The sequence below is a fragment of the Trachypithecus francoisi genome, unplaced genomic scaffold (genome assembly GCF_009764315.1).
Source record: "Trachypithecus francoisi isolate TF-2019V2 unplaced genomic scaffold, Tfra_2.0 Lachesis_group17, whole genome shotgun sequence".
NCBI lineage: Eukaryota > Metazoa > Chordata > Mammalia > Primates > Cercopithecidae > Trachypithecus > Trachypithecus francoisi.
Window position 1 is genome coordinate 70,984,068 of NW_022681462.1, and position 23,075 is coordinate 71,007,142.

A 23,075-nucleotide genomic window follows, 5' to 3' on the forward strand; every position below is an offset into this window, starting at 1 on the left:
TCTTTGGGACAATTGAGAACATTTGAATATAGGCTGTGTATTAGTTAACAATGCCAAATAACTGTTTTCTCAGGTGTGATAATAGTATATGCAGAAAATGTTTTGTTTGTTTGTTTTGAGACAGAGTCTCACTCTGTCACCCAGGCTAGAGTGCAGTGGCGCAATCTCGGCTCACTACAACCTCTGCCTCCCAGGTTCAAGTGATTCTCCTGCCTCTGCTTCCTGAGTTGCTGAGATTATAGGCACCTGCCACCACTTCAGGTTAATTTTTTTCTATTTTTAGTAGAGATGGACTCTCACCATATTGACCCAGCTGGTTTTGAACTCCTGACCTCAGGTGATTCACTTGCCTTATCCTCCCAAAGTGCTGGAATTACAGGCATGAGTCACCGCGCCTTTCCAAAACTGTTTATTTTTAGGCAATGCATGCACAAATATTTAGAGGCCAAGTGTGTCATGATGTCTGCAACTTTCAATGTTCAGCAAAAATCAACATGGAGAGAGAAAGAGGACACACATGTGGCAAAATATTAGCTATTGAACAATTGGTAAATCTAGATGACAGTACACAGGTGTTTTTGTATTATTCTTTGAACTTTTCTGTAGATTTGAAAATGTTCTGCGTAGAGAGAAATCTTTAAAAAAAAAAAAATCTGGTTTTAATGAGGCTCTATTCAAAAGAAACACTAAATGATGTGGCCAGTTAGTGAGAATGTAGCCTTATCTTTACCTGACCTCATTTTAGTATTCCTACTCTGTCTGGGCATGGTGGCTCATGCCTGTAATCCCAGCACTCTGGGAGGCCGAGACGGGTGGATCACCTGAGGTCAGGAGTTTGAGACCAACCTGGCCAACATGATGAAACCCCCTCTCTACTAAAAATACCAAAATTAGCTGGGTGTGGTGGTGGGTGCCTATAATCCCAGCTACTCGGGAGGCTGTGGCAGGAGAATCGCTTGAACCCAGGAGGTGGAGGTTGCAGTGAGCTGAGATCGCGCCATTGCACTCCAACCTGGGTGACAAGAGTGAAACTCAGCCTCAAAAAAAAAAAAAAAAGATATATGTATTCCTACTCCTATGAAATGATTATAGCATTTCTTAGCAACTTCTATTTATCTGTGAGTATATATTTTCTTGGCCTCAAAATTAAAGTAAAAAGTATCCTCTTACTCAGAGGAGGACAGGGGCAAGAGCCTGGGACCTTTTTGCTAATTAAAATGCGCGCACACACACACACACACACACACACACACACACAGAAATTTTGAGAGCCATTTTAATGTAATTGCCTTATTAGAAACATACCTTTTAGGGAATGTTTGTCACTAAACCACATATTATTTAAATATGTACATGTTTAACATAAATACATACATAAAATTCACATGCATACTTAACACTTATGTTAAATATATTCACTGTACATATGTACACAATATATCTATATATATGTGTGGATATGTGGTATGTGTGCATATGTGTGTATGGCCAGCTACATAATTTGTGGGACTAAGGGCAAAATGAAACTGTAGGGCCCTCATTCAAAAATTAGGTGTGGGATGCTTCTAAGCACAGTCTTGTGTAACTGCACAGGGTGCATGTCCATGAAGCCATCCTGTGTGTGTGCATATATGTGTGTGTGAATATATATTTTATATAATACATATATATGCATGTATGTATCTGATAAGAAATATTTAAAAGACTACATACAAGCTTTTCCAGGTCTCTTACTGTTAACTAACTAGAGACATAACTCACAACATCCATTGCCCACTGAGTGTTCACCATAACTTGAGATTCTTGGCATGTTAACTTTTCATTACGGAATATTGAATAATTTCAATATTATTCATACTTATTTAATTTTTTTATGTACAAACATATACAAAAATAGAATAATGAAACTCTACCCATCACTCAACTTCAACAAATGTCAATACTTTACCTTTCTTAATACATCTAACCCCTTACTTTTTGTTTGTTTCTTTTGGTGAAGTATTTAATTGTAATTTTTTAAAAAAAGAAACAGGATCTCACTCTGTCACCCAGGCTAGAATACAGTGGCATGATCACAGCTCCTTGTAACCTCGAACTCCTAGACTCAAGTAATCCTCCTGCTTCAGCCGCTTAAGTAGCTGGGACTACATGCATACACCACACACCCAACTAATTTTTTAATTTTTTGTAGAGATAGGGTCTTGCCATGTTTCCCAGGCTGGTCTCAAACTCTTGGTCTTGAGCGATGCTCCTGCCTTGGTCTTCCAAACTGCTGGGATTACAGTGTTCGGCCCTACTGGAATATTTTAAAGTAAAGCTCAGGTGTTACATCATTGCACTTGTAAGTACTTTAAAATGTATCTCTAGCAGATAAAGTCTTTTTAACAAAACCACAGCATCATTGTCACACTCAAAAAATTCACAAGATTTCTTTAATTATCATATAATGGTCTGTATTGTTTCTATCTCAAAAATACAATTTTCTTTGTTGTTGAAATATAGATCCAACATTGCATTTGGTTGATATGTCTCCTTTACTCTGTAACATTTACCCCTGCGTTTTAGTTCTTCCTGGCTTTTATTTGTCCTGTGGAATTTCCTCCATTCAAGATTTGACTGATGGTATCCCCATAGTGTCCAGTTAGACCTAGAAGCTGGATTTGATCCTGGTTCATTTATTTTCTCCCAAGAATACTCCATAGGTGATGCTATATACTTCCTCTTGCATCATTTCAGGAGGAACATGATGTCTGATTGTTCCACTTTCAGTGATTTTAATATTGATCAATGGGTTCTGGTGGTACCACCTACTACAAAGTTTCTCATCAATCTTTAACCTGATGGTTTTAGCAGCTATTGATGATTGTTGCCTGGATCCATTATTTCATTTCAGGGGTTGTAAAATAGTGATTTTCTGGTTCTGTCAAACCTCTTGCATTTATCAGCTATGATTCTTCTTTAAGAAACTTTCTCTAAATCTGAATGGGAAAGATGGGATAAATATTTACAATTTTTAGAGTGAGTTAGTGCCCTAGCAACCTCCAAAGTTGACAAATGAGTATTTCTTTAAATCAAGGTATGGCCCAACCAATACTTTGAAACCAGCATGTTTTTTTTTTTTTTTTTTTTATTATACTTTAAGTTCTAGGGTACATGTGCATGACGTTTATATCATGTATAACTCCCCAATGCAATCCCTCCCTCCTCCCCACTCCCCATGATAGGCCCCAGTGTGTGATGTTCCCCTTCCCGAGTCCAAGTGATCTCATTGTTCAGTTCCCACCTATGAGTGAGAACATGCGGTGTTTGGTTTTCTCTTCTTGTGATAGTTTGCTAAGAATGATGGTTTCCAGCTGCATCCATGTCCCTACAGAGGACGCAAACTCATCCTTTTTGATGGCTGCATAGTATTCCATGGTGTATATGTGCCACATTTTCTTAATCCAGTCTGTCACAGATGGACATTTGGGTTGATTCCAAGTCTTTGCTATTGTGAATAGTGCCGCAATAAACATACGTGTGCATGTGTCTTTGTAGTAGAGTAATTTATAATCCTTTGGGTATATACCCAGTAGTGGGATGGCTGGGTCATATGGTACATCTAGTTCTAGATCCTTGAGGAATCGCCATACTGTTTTCCATAATGGTTGAACTAGTTTACAATCCCACCAACAGTGTAAAAGTGTTCCTATTTCTCCACATCCTCTCCAACACCTGTTGTTTCCTGACTTCTTAATGATTGCCATTCTAACTGGTGTGAGATGGTATCTCATTGTGGTTTTGATTTGCATTTCTCTGATGGCGAGTGATGATGAGCATTTTTTCATGTGTCTGTTGGCTGTATGGATGTCTTCTTTTGAGAAATGTCTGTTCATATCCTTTGCCCACTTTTTGATGGGGTTGTTTGTTTTTTTCTTGTATATTTGTTTGAGTTCTTGGTAGATTCTGGATATTAGCCCTTTGTCAGATGAGTAGGTTGCAAAAATTTTTTCCCATTCTGTAGGTTGCCTGTTCACTCTGATGGTAGTTTCTTTAGCTGTGCAAAAGCTCTTTAGTTTAATTAGATCCCATGTGTCAATTTTTGCTTTTGCTGCCGTTGCTTTTGGTGTTTTAGACATGAAGTCCTTGCCCATGCCTATGTCCTGAATGGTACTACCTAGATTTTCTTCTAGGGTTTTTATGGTATTAGGTCTAACATTTAAGTCTCTAATCCATCTTGAATTAATTTTCGTATAAGGGGTAAGGAAAGGATCCAGTTTCAGCTTTCTACTTATGGCTAGCCAATGAAACCAGCATGTTTAGAATGGAGCAGGAAGAAACTACATTTGAAAGGTCAGAAAGTGGAAAGACTAAGAGGGCCTGAACAATAAGAGGACACAACCAAGAGGAGTTGGCAACTAATTGGATGTGGGGATTAAGGAAAGGTAAGCATCAAAGATTACCTCCAAGTGTGTTAGAAGGTGAGTAGTAGGATTCTGATGCCATTAAAGTAAATACAGGTCTCAGTCAAATGAACCCCAAGTGAAGGGGTGGCCCTGCCCCTCCACACCTGTGGGCGTTTCTCGTTAGGTGGAACAAGAGACTTGAGAAAAGAAATGAGACACAGAGACAAAGTATAGAGAAAGAAAAAGTGGGCCCAGGGGACCGGCACTTAGCATGCAGAGGACCCACGCTGGCACCGGTCTTTTGAGTTCCCTCAGTATTTACTGATCATTATCTTTACCATCTTAGAAAAGGGAAGTGGCAGGATAATAGGATCATCATAGGGAGAAGGTCAACAGTAAGACATATGAATAAAGATCTCTGTGATATAAGTTTAAGGAAAAGTGCTGTGCCTTGATATGCATATGTAAACATCTCCATAAACCTTTTTAGTGCATAAAGAGCAGCATTGCACTAGCAAGTCCCACCTTCAACCCTAAGGCGGTTTTCTCCTTTCTCAGTAAACAGAACATACAATTGGGTTTTACACCAAGATGTTCCATTGCCCAGGGATGGTCAGGAGACAGATATTTTTCTCTATCTCAACTGCCAAGAGGCCTTCCTCTTACACTAGTCCTCCTCAGCACAGACCCTTCACGAGTGTCAGGCTGGGGGACGATCAGGTCTTTCCCTTCCCACGAGGCCATATTTCAGACTATCACATGGGAGAAACCTTGGACAATACCTAGCTTTCCTAGGCAGAGGTCCCTGCAACCTTTGGCATTGTACGTGTCCCTGGGTACTTGAGATTAAGAGAATGGTGATGACTTTTCACAAGCATACTGCCTTCAGGCACTTGTTTAACAAAGCACACCCTGCACAGCCCAAAATCCTTTAAACCTTGAGTCATCACAGCACATGTCTCTTGCAAGGACAAGGTTGGGGGTCGGGTCACAGATTAACAGCATCTCAAATACAGAACAAAATGGAGTCTTATGTCTACTTTTTTCTATATAGACGCAGTAATAGTCTGATCTTTCTTTTCCCCACACCAAGAGCCACATGTATTTGAGGGGTAATTTATTTGTCTCACACTTTTACCTGTTGCATGATTTTCAGTAATTTAGAACTTAAGCGAGTAGTGGGGCCACTGTATATCTATCAACATGGTGAGGTAGAGCACGTTTGGGAGGGAAGACATCGAATCCCATTTGGTGATGGTGAGCTTGAGGTGCTGCCAGAACATTGCACGGAAGATAGGAGACTGTAGAAAATGCAAGATAGGAAAGGTCTCCACTTACATGTTAACTGTTTCTCTCTAAATGGCCATCCAGGCCTCAATGTCTGCAGTTCTTGATCTGTGATTATGACATATCCAAATCTTACATTTCTTAACAATAGTCATAGATGAAGGGATCACAGTTGATAGATGTATGGTGACATTATTGGCTTAAATTCTAAATAACTAGAAACTGTGTAATAGGCAAAACTGAGGCAAATAAAATGCTTCTCAAATATGTATGGCTCTTATGTGGACATAAGATTTGGACATCAAAATTATGTGGACATAAATTTGATGTGGACATGTATTAATTTCTTATGGCTGCTATAACTAACAAATTACCACAAACTTGGTGGCTTAAAACAACACACATTTATTCTCTTTCTGTTCTGGAGGCCAGAAGTCTAAAATGAGATTCACTGGGCTGCAGTTCACTGGGCAAGGCCATGCTCCTCTGGAGGCTTCCATGATGCTTCCCATATTCAGTGTTTCCTGAGTAAGCTCCTCCCACGCAGGTCTGCAGTTTTACCTCAACAGGCTTTTGCACTCAGTAGCTCTCTTCTGTGGTTTCTATCTGAAATTCTCTTCATTTTTTAAAAATAACAGCTTTATTGGGATATAATTCATATGCCATACAATTCATGTATACAGTATACAATTCAGTAGTGTTTACTATATTCAGAGTTGTGCAGCCATCACTTTTCTCACCCCCAAAAGAAACCCTATACCCATTAGTATTCACTCCATTTTCTCACAACTCTAGGTAACCACTAATCTACTCTCCATCTCTATAGATTTGCCCATGCTGGACATTTCATATAAATAGAATCATACATGTGGTCTTTTTCACTGAGTATAATGTTTTCAAGGTGCATCCCAGCTGTGGCATGAATCAGCATCTCATTCCTTTTTATTGCCAAATAATATTCTATCATATGGATATGTCACATTTTATGTATCCATTCATCAGCTGATGGACATTTGTGTTGATTCTACTTTTTGGCTACTATGAATAATGCTACTGTGAACTTTTGTGTACAAATCTTACGTGGACATGTTTTCATTTCTCTTGGATGTATATTCCTAGGAGAATGGCTGGATCATACGGTAACTCTTTCCTCATAACTTTGCATATCAAAATTATATCCATCTTTTTAGAACCCAAATTCAGTGTTATTTCCAAAGTGTTCGAACATCTCCCACTCAAAATGAATCTTCTCCCTAGTACTCCCATTTAGTACCTAATTGTTCTTACCAGTTTGTCTTAGAGCTCAGTGATTCATATATAGCACTTTTCTTCATTATACTGCTAATTTCATTATACTGTAAGAATGGGGACAAGCTGTCACTCTTGTATACCACAAAGCAGTGAGTGCACTGCTGTGAAGAAAGCAGGAACTCAAAGTTAAGAATTTTGAATGCTTGAGCCTGTAAACTGTGTCTAATAAATAATAATGTTCATTTTCAAATTTCAACAATTAAATGTTTAACAAATAACACTTGAAATAAATGTTTGTTAGAAAAACCAATTTGGTATGTTAAAGTATTTATTTTGAATATCAGAAACTACAGTATTCTGGATTTTTAATTAAGAAAATAAGACATTTTAGAATTTCTAGATAGGACTTTGAAAATAAACATAGCACAATATACACAAAAGTAAATGACAACATGACATTAAATTTTACATTGTTTTGCAGTTTCAAATTTCATATGAATGTTCTACAACAAATTTTAAAATTCTTTTCAATGTTTTGCTTCCCTCGGTGTTCATTATTGCCTATTTATAAAGTCATAAAAGGCCTAAAAATAAGTTTTTACTCATATTGAAAACCTGAATTTTTTTTTCTTCTTAAGATGGAGGTCTCTCACTGTGTTGCCCAAGCTGGTTTCAAACTCCTGGGCTCAAAGGATTCCCCACCTCAGGCCCCTGAGTAGCTGGGACCAAAGGCATGCACCACCGCACCTGGCTGAATGCCTGTATTTTTATCCTTCGATGGACAAGAATGGAGGGCTATCTCCCACTCTGTAAGCTGGTCTAGTTCTAGTCCTAGGCCTGTAAATGTAGACCACAATCCTGGTGAAGTCATGGGTTCCATCAGTGTTATTCTGGCATTCGCAGCATAATTGTCATGAACATATTTAAAATATTTTAGGCCACTGAGCAGGTGTGTTGTCCTCATAGTCAGTAAGAGGAGAAAGGGAAGCCAGTTCCTGTCTAACTCCATTCCATCTGAAATTATCCATTTGGCTTTGGGATTTGACTGAATGTTGGTATGTTGGCTGAAATGACACCAAAGTATTGACTGTAATTGCAAGGGTAAAATGTACTCCTCTGTTTTATTAATAGCTACTAATAAAATTATATATATATATATATATTTTTTTTTTTGAGACAGGGTCTTGCTCTGTCACCCAGGCTGGAGTGCAGTAGCATGATCTCAGCTCACTGCAACCTCTGCCTCCCAGGTTCAGGCAATTCTCATGCCTCAGCCTTCTGAGTAGCTGGGATTACAAGCGTGCGCCACCACGCCCAGCTAATTTTTGTATTTTTAGTAGAGAGTTCACCATGTTGGCCAGGTTGGTCTCGAACTCTTGGCTTCAAGTGAGCTGCCTGCCTTGGCCTCCTAAAGTGCTGGGATTACAGGAGTTAGCCACTGCGCTCAGCCAATTTTATAATTTTTTTAAAACAAAAAAGTAAATATTAAACAACAGCATCCAACCATATAAACTTAAAATATTTTATTTTATTTTTTTATTTTTTTTTTATTTTTATTTTTTTTGAGACAGAGTCTTGCTCTGCCCCCAGGCTGGAGTGCAGTGGCCGGATCTCAGCTCACTGCAAGCTCCGCCTCCCGGGTTCCCGCCATTCTCCTGCCTCAGCCTCCCGAGTAGCTGGGACTACAGGCGCCCGCCACCTCGCCCAGCTAATTTTTTTGTATTTTTTTTAGTAGAGACGGGGTTTCACCGTGTTAGCCAGGATGGTTTCGATCTCCTGACCTTGTGATTCGCCCGTCTCGGCCTCCCAAAGTGCTGGGATTACAGGCTTGAGCCACCGCGCCCGGCCCTTAAAATATTTTATATATATATATTTACATTCATAAAAATAATTAGTTTTCTGGAGACTGAGGCCCAGAAGTTAACTAGATTAGTGGCTCAAGCTAGGCTGCATTTTAGAATCAAGGGCAGTGATGCCCAAGTCACAGTGACTAATGGCATCAGAATCTCTTGGGATGGGACCCTTTTATTATTATTTTGTAAAGCTCCCCAAGTTAAGCTTGAAAAGTGAATTAGGTAATATTAAGTCAGAGATTAATACAAGTTGTACTAGGAGATTAATACAAGTTGTACTACTGATTATCTTACCCTAGCAAGTGTAGGTTAGTTTTTGCGATCTTCTTATGTATGCTGTTTCTAATAAAAGGGGTTGTTCTCTTGCTCAATCCAACTAAAAGGTGAGCTATAAAATCACACAGGTGATCACAACTCTATCCAAAGAATGGTGGTGCTCCATACTTAACCTCAGCGCTAGTTCTTATCCTCAGGTGCTTATGACTCATTCTTGGGACTTCAAAATAAATACAGACATCCAGAACCACCTTAGACTAGATGAATCAAAATCAATCACTAGGAGAGACACCTGAGCATATGAACTTTTAAAAAGGTTCATGATTTTGATGCCTCATCCTGGATGGAGCTCTTTCATAGTATGCCACATGGTATGTCAGCTGTATTCAGTAAAATTACACGGAAGCAGATTTCAGTTTAAGAGAAAACAATGAAAACAATTTAGAGCTACCCAGTAATGGAATGGTTTTAAAGCAGTGAGCTCTCTGTGGCTAGAAGAATAAAGGCAAAGGTTGAACTATCACTTGCTGGGAATGCTATCAAGGGGTTTCCAAATTCAGTAAGTACTGGGATCACACGATATTTGAGTTTCCTCACAATTCTTAAGTTTCTCTAGCCAAAACTTCCAACAGATCACATATAATGGATACAGATATTGTCATGAAAACTCATGATTTTACCAGAAATTATCACAGTTATTTTGTTTGTAAAATGGATTAGAATTTAGTAGTACTGGTGGAACATTGCCTCTGACATCAGCCTTATTGAGGGGAATACTTTTCCCCTCCTCTTCATGCTTGGATGGAGGGAAGGGAAATTCTCCTTGCTCTTTCAAAGCAAGAAGTGTAGGAAAAAGCTCTCTGAACCCTCATTCATTCCTTCCCAACAGAGAACTGTCTCATCCCACAGGGGATACAAGAAGGAACTAAGTATGTGTGGTCCAGTTCCTGGTGGTTTCCCTGACCTTGAAAGCTAACTGGTCTCAGAATGCAAAGATGGGCTCTGCCCCAACAAGACAGAGACCTGCTGTTCTCTCCAATCAGGGAGAAATATTAGAGTGTTCAATTGGAGAAAAAGTCAACCTTCTTCTCTATTTCAGTTTATTCACTGATAAAGTGGATATTTTTCTCTTCCTCTGACTCCCATTTCTTATCTCTCAATTTGTTCCAAAGTGAAGAAGGGAATAAGATAGTTACCTGTTGGTGTCCTTAAACCCCTCATGTATCACAATACAGCAATAAATTGTAACTGTCCATCTCTATGATACTTGTGTTCTGAAATGCCATTGCACTATTTTTTTCAGGTCAGTGAACACTCATATTCTAAAGTACAAAAAGAACAAAACATTATATAAAGTCCCTCTTTCTTTACTGGCATAAAAAAATTTTGGATTTCCAGCTGCTGAATTGTCCATCCCTAGGATGGACTAACACTTTTCGAGCTTCTACTTTATTGGGGATAATCTTAGTCATGATCTGCAGAAGTTGGTCCTGGACAATTTGAAGATAGGTCTTCTTTATCTGTAAGTTATGTGGGGGAAATGAAAGATCAATACAACTTCTCTAGTAAACTATTCTAGAATATTATTTCAACATAACATGCATTTTTTGATCTGATGTTTTCTACATATTCTGCTAAACAAACCAGAAAAGATAAAAACAACAATAACCAAAAATGCTTCACTCTCAAGTACAAAGTTCTTAAATACAAGTTAGCAAAGGTAGCTGGGGAAAAGGTGTTAGAAGGAGAAACACTTGGCTCTGTAAGACACCTAGTAAGTGTAAACCATTTCTATCCTTACAATGGAAAAAAAAAAAAAAAGGAATGGATTTCAACATATCTGATTTCTATGGTTTAGGGGTAATATTCTATCTAACCATATAAACATTAGCCCTTAAAAATTTAATATAAATTCTTTCAAATATCTGTAGCCAAAGAAAGAATCTTTAAAAATAAAGCACAAAACATTCATCATCCTCAGGTTATTCTAAAATTATTTCTTTTGAAACAAAACACTGAAAAATTCCCTTCCACACATTCGGTTTAAAAGTTAAATGCAATTTTCATAAAGCCTCAATTATTTCTATATCCACTATTTAAGACATTGGTCCCACATTGCCATTTGAATGGAATAAGAAATTTCCATTGTCAGTGGGGGAATGACTTTAACTAAAAATTGGAGAGTACTCATCTATTTTTAAAAAGTATAAAGCATTTTCTTACCTTCATAGGCTGTTCCACACCAAATACAATACAGATGTTCTTCTCTTAAATAACTAGTCAATATTTGTAATTTTTCCAGTACCTAGATTTAGGATACAAGCACATTAATACTTTACATTGAACAGAACCTTGGTTTTCTGGCTCTTAGATCATGCTGAATTAGCTCAAGGCTGTAAATATTCTGCTATACTCTGGAATAGTTATCAGAAATGTCAAGGGCAGAACTGATATATTTGAATGTGTTCCAGTTCATTAGCCACCCTGAGATTTTCACAAGTCTGCCAGACACAATAGAGACTGCTTGTTAACATTGAGAAAATAGTTTTTGGGTGGCCTTATTATAATCAGCATCCTTTAAAGGCTTTTTCTACTTTCAAGGCATCTACCTCCCCCAGATAAGGTGAAGGTGAATATTGCCTCCTTTTGCCATAAAAGTGGTCTCAATTGCCATCAGTGGTCTCCCAATTAAGTGGAATATAGGTTTTCAAATTGTGAATGTTTTCTACAAAATTATTACACTCAAGTAACCATAGGGGTGTATTTTCCTTTCTTGAATAATCTTCATTTCCGTTTTTTTTTTTTTTTTTGAGACAGGGTCTCGCTCTACCACCTAGGCTGGAGTGCAGTGGCATCATCTCGGCTCACTGCAACCTCTGCCTCCCGCGCTCAAGTGATCCTCCTGCCTCAGCCTCCCAAGTAGCTGGGATTATTGGGTGCCCCACACCTGGCTAATTTTTGTATTTTTAGTAGAGACTAAAATACACCACCATGTTGGCCAGGCTAGTCTTGAACTCCTGACCTCAACTGATCCACCAGTCTTGGTCTCCCAAAGTGTTTGGATTACAGGCGTGAGCCACCGCGCCCGGCCTCCATTTCCTTTTGATTGTGTTTTTTTGTTGTTTATAAGTAGGAGAAAAAAGTACACATTAGAATCACTTGTAGAAGTTTTGCAGGAAATAAGGTATAAATAAAAATAATTTACATTTGTTGCTAATTCATCATCCAAACTGAAGCTGAGATGAGAGGACAAATGGAAGCTAAAGGGAAAAATTATATGTAAGTTTTCATTTGGGGTTAATAAAATAATCCTGCAATGCAGTACCTCTCAACCAGGGGTTATTTTTCCCCTCGGGGACATTTAGTAATGTTTGGAGAGGGTTTTGGTTGTCATAAGCAAAAGTGCAACTGGTATCTGGTGAGCAGAGGCCAGAGATGCTGCTAAACATCTTGCAATAAACAGGACAGCTCCCCACAACAGTGGATTACCACAACTCAAAGTGTTAATGTTGCCAAGGCTGAGACACCCTATGAAGGAAATGGTGCCAAAGCATACACTTAAATCTTCACTCTTATATTCATCTTCATCCTGTTCTTTTTCTTCTTCATCTTCTTCAGTCTCCTCTTCAAGCCTCAACCAGTACCATGCTTCCCTGGGAACCTGAATATTCTGAAAATACAGAAGTATTCTCAATTAAACATACTAAACATAAGAGCATGACAAATATGTTCATGTCAACGTGAATTCATTCTTTCAATACGTATTCACCAAGTGTGGCTTTAAGAGTAAAAACACTGGGCCAGGCGTGGTGGCTCACACCTGTAATCCCAGCACTTTGGGAGGCCAAGGCGGGTGGATCACAAGGTCAGAAGATTGAGACCAGCCTGGCTAATACGGTGAAACCCTGTCTCTACTAAAAATACAAAAAAATTAGCCGGGCATGGTGGCGGGCGCCTGTAGTCCCAGCTACTCGGGAGGCTGAGGCAGGAGAATGGTGTGAATCCAGGAGGCAGAGCTTGCAGTGAGCTGAGATAGCGCCACTGCACTCCAGCCTGGGTGACAGAGCAAGACTCCGTCTCCAACAACAACAACAACAACAAAAGAGTAAAACCACTGGCTGGGTGCAGTGGCTCATGCCTGTAATCCCAGCACTTTGGGAGGCAGAGGTGGATAGATCACGAGATCAACAGATCAAGATCATCCTGGCCAACATGGTGAAACCCCGTGTCTACTAAAAATACAAAAATTAGCTGTGCGTGGTGGTGTGTGCCTGTCATCCCAGCTACTCAGGAGGCTGAGGCAGGAGAATCGCTTGAACTCGGGAGGTGGAGGTTGCAGTGGGCCAAAATCACGCCACTGTACTCTAGCCTGGGAAGAGCGTGAGACTCCATCTCAAAAAAAAAATAAGTAAAAACATTATATCATGAACTATGGGGATGCCAAGTCCAATTCTTTAGAATTGTCCAGTTGTCTCTAAGTTCTTCCTGACAGTCTAGCAGAAAGATAGGCTATGGGTACAAAATAATACATATATGCTACAAAATCATAAGTGCCATGAAATACATTCAAAGTAAAGTAATATGTAAGAACAGGAAAGTGAGAGATTGATTCCAGTAATCAATACATAATGGAAATTTTACAAACCTTTTTGAGACTTCAAATGAAGTCATTTTATTTATTTATTATTTATTTATTAAGATGGAGTCTCGCTCTGTTGCCCAGGCTGGAGTGCAGTGGCCGGATCTCGGCTCACTGCAAGCTCCGTGTCCCGGGTTTATGCCATTCTCCTGCCTCAGCCTCCCGAGTAGCTGGGACTACAGGCGCCCACCACCTCGCCCGGCTAGTTTTTTGTATTTTTTAGTAGAGACGGGGTTTCACCGTGTTAGCCAGGATGGTCTCGATCTCCTGACCTTGTGATCCGCCCATCTCGGCCTCCCAAAGTGCTGGGATTACAGGCTTGAGCCACCGCGCCCAGCCCTCAAATGAAGTCATTTTATTTTTATAGTACTTGAACCACTAAGATAAAAGCAAAGATAGAATTTATTATTATTTTTTTTTTCTTTTTTGTAGAGATGGGGACTTGCTATGTTGTCCAGGCTGGTCACAAACTCCTGGACTCAAGCAATCCTATGACCTCGTCCTCTCAAAGTGCTGAGATTACAGACATGAGCCACCATGCCCAGCCAGAGACAGAATTTTTAAAAAACACCATTCAAATTTGAACTAGATAGCATTCCACCTTGATTTTATTTTATTTTTGAGACAGGGTTTCACTCTGTCACCCAGGCTGGAGTGCAGTGGCACGAACATAGCTCAATGCAACCTCAACCTTCTGGGCTCAAGTGATTCTCCCACTTCAGCTTCCTGAGTAGATGGGACTACAGGTGTGTACCACCACATGCAGCTAATTTTAAAACGTTTTGTAGAGATGGAGTCTTGAAATGTTATCCAGGCTGGTCTCGAACTCCTGGGCTGAAATAATCATCCTGCCTTTGCCTCCCAAAGTGCTAGGATTACAGGATTGAGCCATCACGTCTGGCCCACCCTGATTTTAATAGTTAGACACATATTAGATACTGAATAGGAACTGAAAATAGGCTATTCTTGTTAATCAAATATTATAAAGAACAGAATTTCTGCACATAATAGTCGTAATTGACATTCAAATAAGCAGAGAACAATTAAATGTAAAATTTCATTTAACCCTTTTTGTTTTACTATCGTTACTATAAAACTATAGTTACTGTAAAACCCTGGGTTTTATAGTAACCCAGACAACTCAGGTTACTATAGTAAATAAGGCATTTTTATATAAATTATCACAGATCAGAAGTGCACATTACATGAAAGCTTTAATGAGTAGATAAACCAGGCTTGGAGTTCTTAGTTTTTTAAAAATATATATATACAGGCCGGGCGCAGTGCCTCAAGCCTGTAATCCCAGCACTTTGGGAGGCCGAGACGGGCAAATCACGAGGTCAGGAGATCGAGACCATCCTGGCTAACATGGTGAAACCCCGTCTCTACTAAAAAATACAAAAAACTAGCCGGGCGAAGTGGCGGGCGCCTGTAGTCCCAGCTACTCGGGAGGCTGAGGCAGGAGAATGGCGTAAACTCGGGAGGCGGAGCTTGCAGTGAGCTGAGATCCGGCCACTGCACTCCAGCCGGGGCGACAGAGCGAGACTCTGTCTCAAAAAAAAAAAATATATATATATACACACACATATATATGAAATCACAGTGGGTACCAAAACACTTTACTAAACTGAAAGCTGGTAAAAGGCTTACTTTCTGGGCATCCAATTGTTGACAGGCTCGCTGGCTTCTTCTGAGATCTCCCTCTAGCTTCATTTCATCTTGCTTATTTTTAAGTCGCATTCTAATTGAAAGGAAAAATTGTACCCTGAAGGTCTACATTCTCTTTAACCATTTTATATGCCCAAGTACCAGAGAACATACCACAATAAAGAGGAAATAAAACCAAACCCAGCTTAAAAATAGCTTTACCGAAACTGTTCTGCAGCTTTTTCTTCAGCTTGGTTTTTCATGTGAATCTTTTTTCTGTAGCTTTCCAATTTTTCCTCTGCTTTCCGTTTTAATGATGCCTCGTGACCAATGCCACTTTTCCCTATTCAAACCGAAAATTCTGATGATAAACATACTGTCTTTGTGCTTCAAAACAAGACAATGTATGTACAGATTAAATGCAATTCTCACTTGAGTACTATCACTCACAAATCATTTGAATACACTAATAGTAGAAAACACTAAGGTTTTTAAGCCCAAAACATAATCTGATTTTTACAAAGATTATTAATCTCATAAGATAGTAATACTATAAACAATTTTTCGAATCAGAAAAACAGTATTAACTGTTATAGTTTTATTTAAGTATGATGAATAAAATATATCTTTTTCTCTTGAATTCATCCAATGTATTAAGCAAAACATTTGGTAGGTAAATCTGTCTCAGAACACTTTTATTCTATTTTATTTTTATAGAGACAGGCTGGTATGTAGTGGCGCAATCATGGTTCACTGTAACCTTGAACTTGTGGACTCCAGGAATCATCCCGCCTCAGCCTCCTGAGTAGCTAGGACTACAGGTGTGTGCCACTACACCCGGGTAATTTTTTAAATTTTTGGCAGAGACGAGGTCTTGCTATGTTGCCCAGGCTGGTCTCAAACTCCTAGCTACTTTTTTTTTTTTTTTTGAGATGGAATTTCACTCTTGTTGCCCAGGCTGGAGTGCAATGGCGCAATCTCGGTTCACCGCAATCTCTGCCTCCTGGGTTCAAGTGATTCTCCTGCCTCAGCCTCCTGAATAGCTAGGATTACAGGCATGCGCCACCATGCCCAGCTAATTTCGTAATTTTAGTAGAGATGGGGTTTCTCCATGTTGGCCAGGCTGGTCTTGAACTCCTGACCTCAGGTGATCTGCCCACCTCGGCCACCCAAAGTGCTGGGATTACAGGCATGAGCCACTGCGCCCAGCCAACTCTTGGCTTTAAGCAATCCTTCTGCATCGGCCTCCCAGAGCCAAACAGTTTTAAGACATTTCAATGGACAAAAACAGTATTGCACATTCAACGGTTATAATGATTTGTTCTTCCCACATTTGTGTAGTTTAAATTTTATTTTATACTCACTAAAATTTATTTCTTTTCTGGTTGAAGATGTTTAGAAATTTAACAAAATTTTACTGAACTGTAACAGTACCATCATTTAAAAAAAGTATTTATTGAGCAAATATATGTGGTAGATCTAAGGGTAAGTTATTATTACTGGCAAATATGCTCCAAAATAATTACCTACCTGTTTTGATATTGAGAGGAATCGGTTCAACAATGCCACCCCCTGAAAGAGAATGAAATACAAACTACTTTAGAAAATCTTCCTCAAACTACAGGACAGTATAAGTATGCAACTTTACAATGCTCTATGCATATGCCCTCCTGTTTCAATGATATTCAAAACTGAAATCTGAACATCAGTATTCTGTATATAATCAATTACTTCCCTTGTCTTCAAATACCTACTCATCAAAAAGGCTGATTCACAGCCTCCTATGCCACCTGAAGGTGGAGTTTTAAGAATGAACAACACTGATACTATTGCTGCAAGAGGGTGATAGCCTTAAGTGAAAGCAAAGCAATACGATAAAGGAAAGAAAAACTGTTTACAGAGGTTACTATAAATATATAGCCTCTCTATCTTAATAAGCAGTTTCACTTCCTAAAAAGAGAGGTGAGAATTGAGCCTCTCCAACTGGACTGTCACTCAGATGGCTGCCACAGGTACAGAGCAAGCAGGGCAAAGTCTTGCCATCATCCTCAGTGTTGTTTCAATGTCTTTAGCCATTGCACTTCTCAACCCATCATTTATCACCATTCTTTGTTGCTTCTGTTGTAAGCCACATCCATCTCAGTTGTTAGTGCCTTCAAGGCTAAGCTGGGCTGATAAGCAGCTCTTGATGGCACATGTGGTATCTAAAATGGATGCGGGATGATGAAAGTTCTCCATAAGGCTTGTTAATACATAATAGACTAAAAAGCCTAAGTTGTCTTAATTTCTATGTAGATAAAGATTAAAGCATCAGCTTTGGTCCTCATCCATAAGTCACAATTAGGTGTTAAGGAATACCTGTCTATTTCCACTTGTGACTTACCACTCTTGCCAAGTGCCTGACCACTTTTATAGCCCATCTTTTGCAGCAAGGCAAACCCTTTGTTTTCACAGCCTAGTGCGTTCTTCAACCCAATGTCACGTCTTTCTTGTTCTTCTTCTTTTAAACTCTTCTGCCTGTTTTTCAAATTGGCTTCCTGTTGCTTTTCTTCTTTTCGACGGGCTTCTCGGATTTGCCTTAGCATTGGCAATCCTGGTCTGATATCTTCTCTGAATAAGGGAAAACTTTTTTTAGATGAGTCCATAAAGTTTTCTTTTCTTTTAATTTTTTGAGACAGAGTTTCGCTCTTGTCGCCCAGGCTGGAGTGCAATGGCATGATCTTAGCTCACTGCAAACCCCACCTCCTGGGTTCAACTGATTCTCCTGCCTCAGCCTCCTGAGTAACTGAGATTACAGGCGTCCACCACCATGCCCGGCTATTTTTTGCATTTTTAGTAGAGAGGGGGTTTCGCCATGTTGGCCAGGCTGGTCTCAAACTCCTGACCCCAGATGATCCGTCTGCCTCGGCCTCCCAAAGTGCTGGGATTACAGGCATAAGCCACCAGGCCTGGCCAAGTTTTCTCATAACTCTGTCACTTACTCACCCGACAACAGTTAATATTTCGGCACTACCTCTATGATCATCTTTGTTATTATGACATTAGAGCATAATCAGTGACCTCTAAGAATGGCTGTTTTAGTAGAAATGATGAAGGCTGGTGCCAGATCGTAGGAAAATAAGGAAAGCACAAAGTTGAAGAAATCAGATATAGTAAGTTTAGACTTACTATGTTTCTAGGATGTTGGCAACAAAGTTGTATATAATAAAGAACAAAGTTGTCCCAACTACTAGAAGAGACAATATGATGAAATAAAGGAAAAGAAGTAAATTTCCTTGAAAGAAGGCAATAAAAAGGATCATGGGCAAAAGTAAAATGGTTAGCATTAAAAGGAGGAAGTGGCTTCTAGTATCTTTGTATGGAGGCATAGGAGGTATTTCCATAAAGCAAGAAGACTGACTTTCCAACCGCACATTTAAACTCAATGTCAGGCCGGGCACAGTGGCTCATGCCTGTAATCCTAGCACTCTGGGAAGCCAAAGTCTGACCTCAGGAGTTGGAGACCAGCCTTGGCAACATAGTGAGACCTTGTCTCTGCAAATAATAAAAAAGAAGACTTAGCTGGGCACGATGGTGCAGGCCTGCCAGTCCCAACTACTTGGGAGGCCGAGGTAGGAGAATCTCCTGAGCCTGGAGAATTTGAGGCTGCAGTGAGCTATGACTGTGCCACTGCACTCCAGCCTGGCTTACAGAGTGAGACCCTGTCTCAATAAAATAAAATAAAATGAAATGTCATTGCTTAATCTACACATCTTATACATATCATTGCACTGGGTATGCACATTTACTTACTGGACATTAATGAAGGAATCAGACATATAGTCCTCTTCTTCTGCCATGTTCAACTTCATATGGCTATAGTATCTACAAATAAAGTAATAATTACTTTTTTTTTTAGTTTATCAGAATGGAAATAAACCTTTCTGTATCTGCAGCCATGAGCTGTCTCTAGAGCTCTACTATATATTCAGGTGCCCTTTGGACATCTTTATCTGTGGACGTTTCAAACTCAACAATCTAAACAACTCATTTCTTTCCCCTCTCCCCAGGCTTCTACATCCCCTGTATTTCCATATTAATGTCATCATTATCTCCTTCTTCCTGACCTCTTATGAAGCTCTGTCAAGTCTTCCTCCATAAAACTCCTCACAGACGTTTTTTCTACAGTTGCGACCACTGCTTTAGTTCAGGCACTTTTTTTTTTTTTTTTTCCTCACCTGAACTATTACAACAGCTTCTTAACCAGCTTCTTAGTTGGTCTCCTCTTCCAATCCATCCTCTGCACCCCATCCAGAGGTTTTTTGTTTATTTGCTTGTTTGTTTTTAAATACAAGTCAGGTCAGGTTACTAGCCTGTTTCAAATCCTTCATTAAACCTGACTCTGTAGGCAGTGGGGGACCAGTCACTTTTGCAAAGCATGAGATGTCCTTCATAATCTGACACAACTGTCCCTAAGGATTCATTATTCAAGCCCCATGGCTTCTCACTGCCCTCTGAACACAGCATAGACATTTCTTCCCTGTAGGCCAAGGCTACCCTCCCTTCAGAAACCTGTCCTGACCACTCCAGGCCTTTCTCTACAGCACTTTATGTCCAAGCTGCTCATTTGGAACTTGATATAGTTAACAACTCACTTATATGGAAATATTTTTGAGGGACAGTTTCTATCCAAAATAGTTAAAATCATGTAATTACTGGCCCTTAATGGGTTAAAGTAATTATCTACAAAAGTACTACTCAAACTTTATTGTGTATACAAATTGCACTGAGATCTTCTTAAATCGCAGAATCTGATTCTGGGGCTGGAACCTGAGGTTCTGCATTTCTAACAGGTTCACAGGCAATGTCAACGTTGCTAGTTCAGTTGCTTTTAAGACAAAAGTGTAGTCACTTGTTGTGATGCATATATACTGTTTTTTCCTGCCTACTGTCTTTTCCTTTGGGAACCCAACCCTCTGCCCTTCATGTGGTTCTAATAGAAGGTGGCACTGTCAGTATCCCATATTTCCTTGGGCACAAAGATGGTGAATTATAGTACCCTATGTCCAGCAACAGGGGACGAGATGACCCAGGCAGGGAAATAACCATCTCTTTCCTTACATTATATGAATATACGGGTTGTCGGGCAAAGAAAGTCTTTTATGGGTGTTTCTGAACTGGGAGAATGTGAAGCTGGGCTGTGGATGGCCATCTTCTTGGCCACATGAAGGGATCTTGTCTGAAGAATGAAGCCAGATAGAGAAAATGAGCCTAGTTTTCAAGGCCATGGATTCTTTGATGCTGCGACTTAGCATTCTACCCCATTACACAGACTAATACATTTCTGCATTACCTAAGCTTGCTGAAGTAGAGGTTCTGTCAACTGCAGCCAAGTGTCTAGAAAATTACACTGGATGAAAAAAGGATTACTATACTAATTTTTAATGGTTTTCTTTTTTGTTTTTTGAGACAGAGTCTCACTCTGTCACCCAGGCTGGAGTGCAGTGGTGTGATCTCAGCTCACTGCAACCTCCACCTGCTGAGTTCAAGCAATTCTCGTGCCTCAGCCTCCCGAATAGCTGGGATTACAGGCATCCACCACCACACCCAGCTAATTTTTGTGTTTTTAGTAGAGACAGGGTTTCGCCATGTTGGACGGGCTGGTCTCAAACTCCTGGCCTCAAGTAATACACCTGCCTCACTTGGTCTCCCAAAGTGCTGGGATTACAGGCATGAGCCACCATGCCTGGCCTGATTTTTTATATTTTTAATGTATATCTTCTCAACTAGATAATGTATATCTTGTGTTAAACACAAAAATAAGTCCCCTATATCATCCCTACCTACCACTGCATCCCAAACATAAATGCTTAATAATTGTTTAGCAACAATGAGGACAAAAAGGGTCTTTAATATTTGTGATTTTATAACTTTTTCCTATGTCAACATGTCATTTTTAAACACTTTTTAAATAAGTACAGAAAACACATAAAACAAACACACAGCTTAATACATTTTTGTGAGTCAAACATTCTTGTAACCACGTGGTACCCTCCAACATGGCTCCCAATCATTCTTGCTGCTTGGTTTTCTACATCCTTAGTGTAGTCTCCTTCCACAGTGAACAGGATTAATCTGTGTAACCAACAGGATTTTGTGGAAATGATGGAGTTGATTTATTGGTCATAACTGCAGCTCTTAGGTCATTCTAACTTTGAAGTTGGATGACTCACTTGAAGGAAGTCAGCTGTCACATAATAAGGATACTCAAGAAGCTCTATGGAGAAGGTCACACAATTGGAATCAAGTCCTCCTATTAAAAGTCAGCACAAACTCATGAGCCACAGGAGCAAGCTACCTGGGAAATGGATCCTCTTGCTCCAGTCAGGGAGGACTTTCAAACTTCTTAAGAAAGTCCATGCTAATAAACTAAGCCAAGCTGCTAACAAATTCCTGACCCATAGAAACTCTGAGATAACAAATGATTACAGTTATCTTAAGCTGTTACATTTGGGGATAATTTGTTATGCAGCAAAAGTTATCAGGAGGTAGAACCTTATCAGGCACCTGGGAGCCCTCGTCCCCTACCCAGTTGCACCTCTCTTTTGGTTCTAAGAATAGTCACTATTCTGGTTTTTATGGCAATCATTTCCTTCATTTTCTTGGTAGTTTTGTCATCCATGTGTGCATCTTTAAACATTACAGTTTAGTTTACCTATTTTTATTATCAGTTAAAAATGTGCACTATTATGTACAGCATTTATGATAATTCACCCACTCCCTCTAAACCTCAGATTCTTCATTTGTAATAACAGCATTTTTACACGTAATGGTTTAACATTTACCCAGTATATCACACATTTTTATCACACTTAACCACCACCAACAACTCTACAAGGTAGGAATTGTTTTTCCTATTGGAGAAATTAAGGTTCAGTATGGCTAAATGACTATTTCAAAACCACAAAGAATCCAGGTCACAGTGCCTTGCAAATAGGATTACATTGTTTTTAAGAGACCTATTTAAAGTGCCAGGCACATCTGAATGGGGTTACAGGTTGCTTTTAAAGCTCTCTTTCTAGTGGTAAAATATACTTCAGCATTATCCATTTCCATCAAACATAAGCATAAACGTCACAAGGCGATACCCTGGCAGAGATGATGGAGGCTTGGACCACAGTGATAGCAATGGAAGTGGTCGCATTTGGGGTATACCTGAAGGTAGAGCTTACAGGATTTGCTGATGTTGTAGGTAGTATGTAAAGAACGATGTCAAGATAACGCTAAGTTTTTGGCCTGAATACGTGGAAGGAGTTAACATTTTTTGAGAGTGGGAAGACTGTAGGAGTAGGTTTGTTTTTGTTTTTTTTTAGCGGGGGTAGTCAGGAAACACATTGAGAGTACTATTACATATAAAAGTGGAGAGATGGACCTACAGTATAAATGTGACAAGAAATGTCCCACTCTCAACACTACGCTCAGGAACCGCTGATCCCGATCCTCCCGCGTTCCTCCTGGCTGCAAGCGCCCCACAGACGCAACCACCCACGGATGGAAAGGTGGCTGACGGTATGATATGGTATCACGGCCAGCGCACGCTGCCTTTTATCATTCTACCGGCGCTCCCCAGACCCTTACCTGACAGCTCACTTATCTGACAGCTTTCTACTCGCCCCGGTTCAGCTCCGCGGAGCGCGCGCTGCGCATGCGCCCACCAACCAGCATCGGACTTCCGGGCCTCGGCTCACAGCAGTTTCC

At 39.8% G+C, this 23,075-nt stretch overlaps 1 protein-coding gene across 5 annotated transcripts; it reads right to left on the reverse strand.

Annotated features, from left to right (window-relative positions):
* Nucleotides 1-908: 908 nt before the first annotated feature.
* On the reverse strand, nt 909-23,074 carry GPATCH11 (G-patch domain containing 11). Of its 5 annotated transcripts, XM_033176037.1 has the most exons (10): nt 22,956-23,074; nt 19,131-19,202; nt 17,722-17,948; nt 16,869-16,910; nt 15,561-15,681; nt 15,342-15,432; nt 12,609-12,722; nt 11,276-11,357; nt 10,494-10,572; nt 9,641-10,438 (listed from the first exon to the last, which is right to left on the reverse strand). In XM_033176037.1, exons 2-9 carry the CDS (start codon nt 19,187-19,189, stop codon nt 10,517-10,519), a joined length of 792 nt encoding a protein of 263 aa, XP_033031928.1. In that variant the 5' UTR covers nt 19,190-19,202; nt 22,956-23,074; the 3' UTR covers nt 9,641-10,438; nt 10,494-10,516. The 5 variants fall into 5 exon arrangements, with proteins under 5 accessions (XP_033031930.1, XP_033031931.1, XP_033031929.1 ...); XM_033176039.1 differs by lacking the exons at nt 9,641-10,438; nt 10,494-10,572 and adding an exon at nt 909-2,978; XM_033176040.1 differs by lacking the exons at nt 9,641-10,438; nt 10,494-10,572 and adding an exon at nt 5,996-6,288.
* Between the last annotated feature and the right edge of the window lies 1 nt (nt 23,075).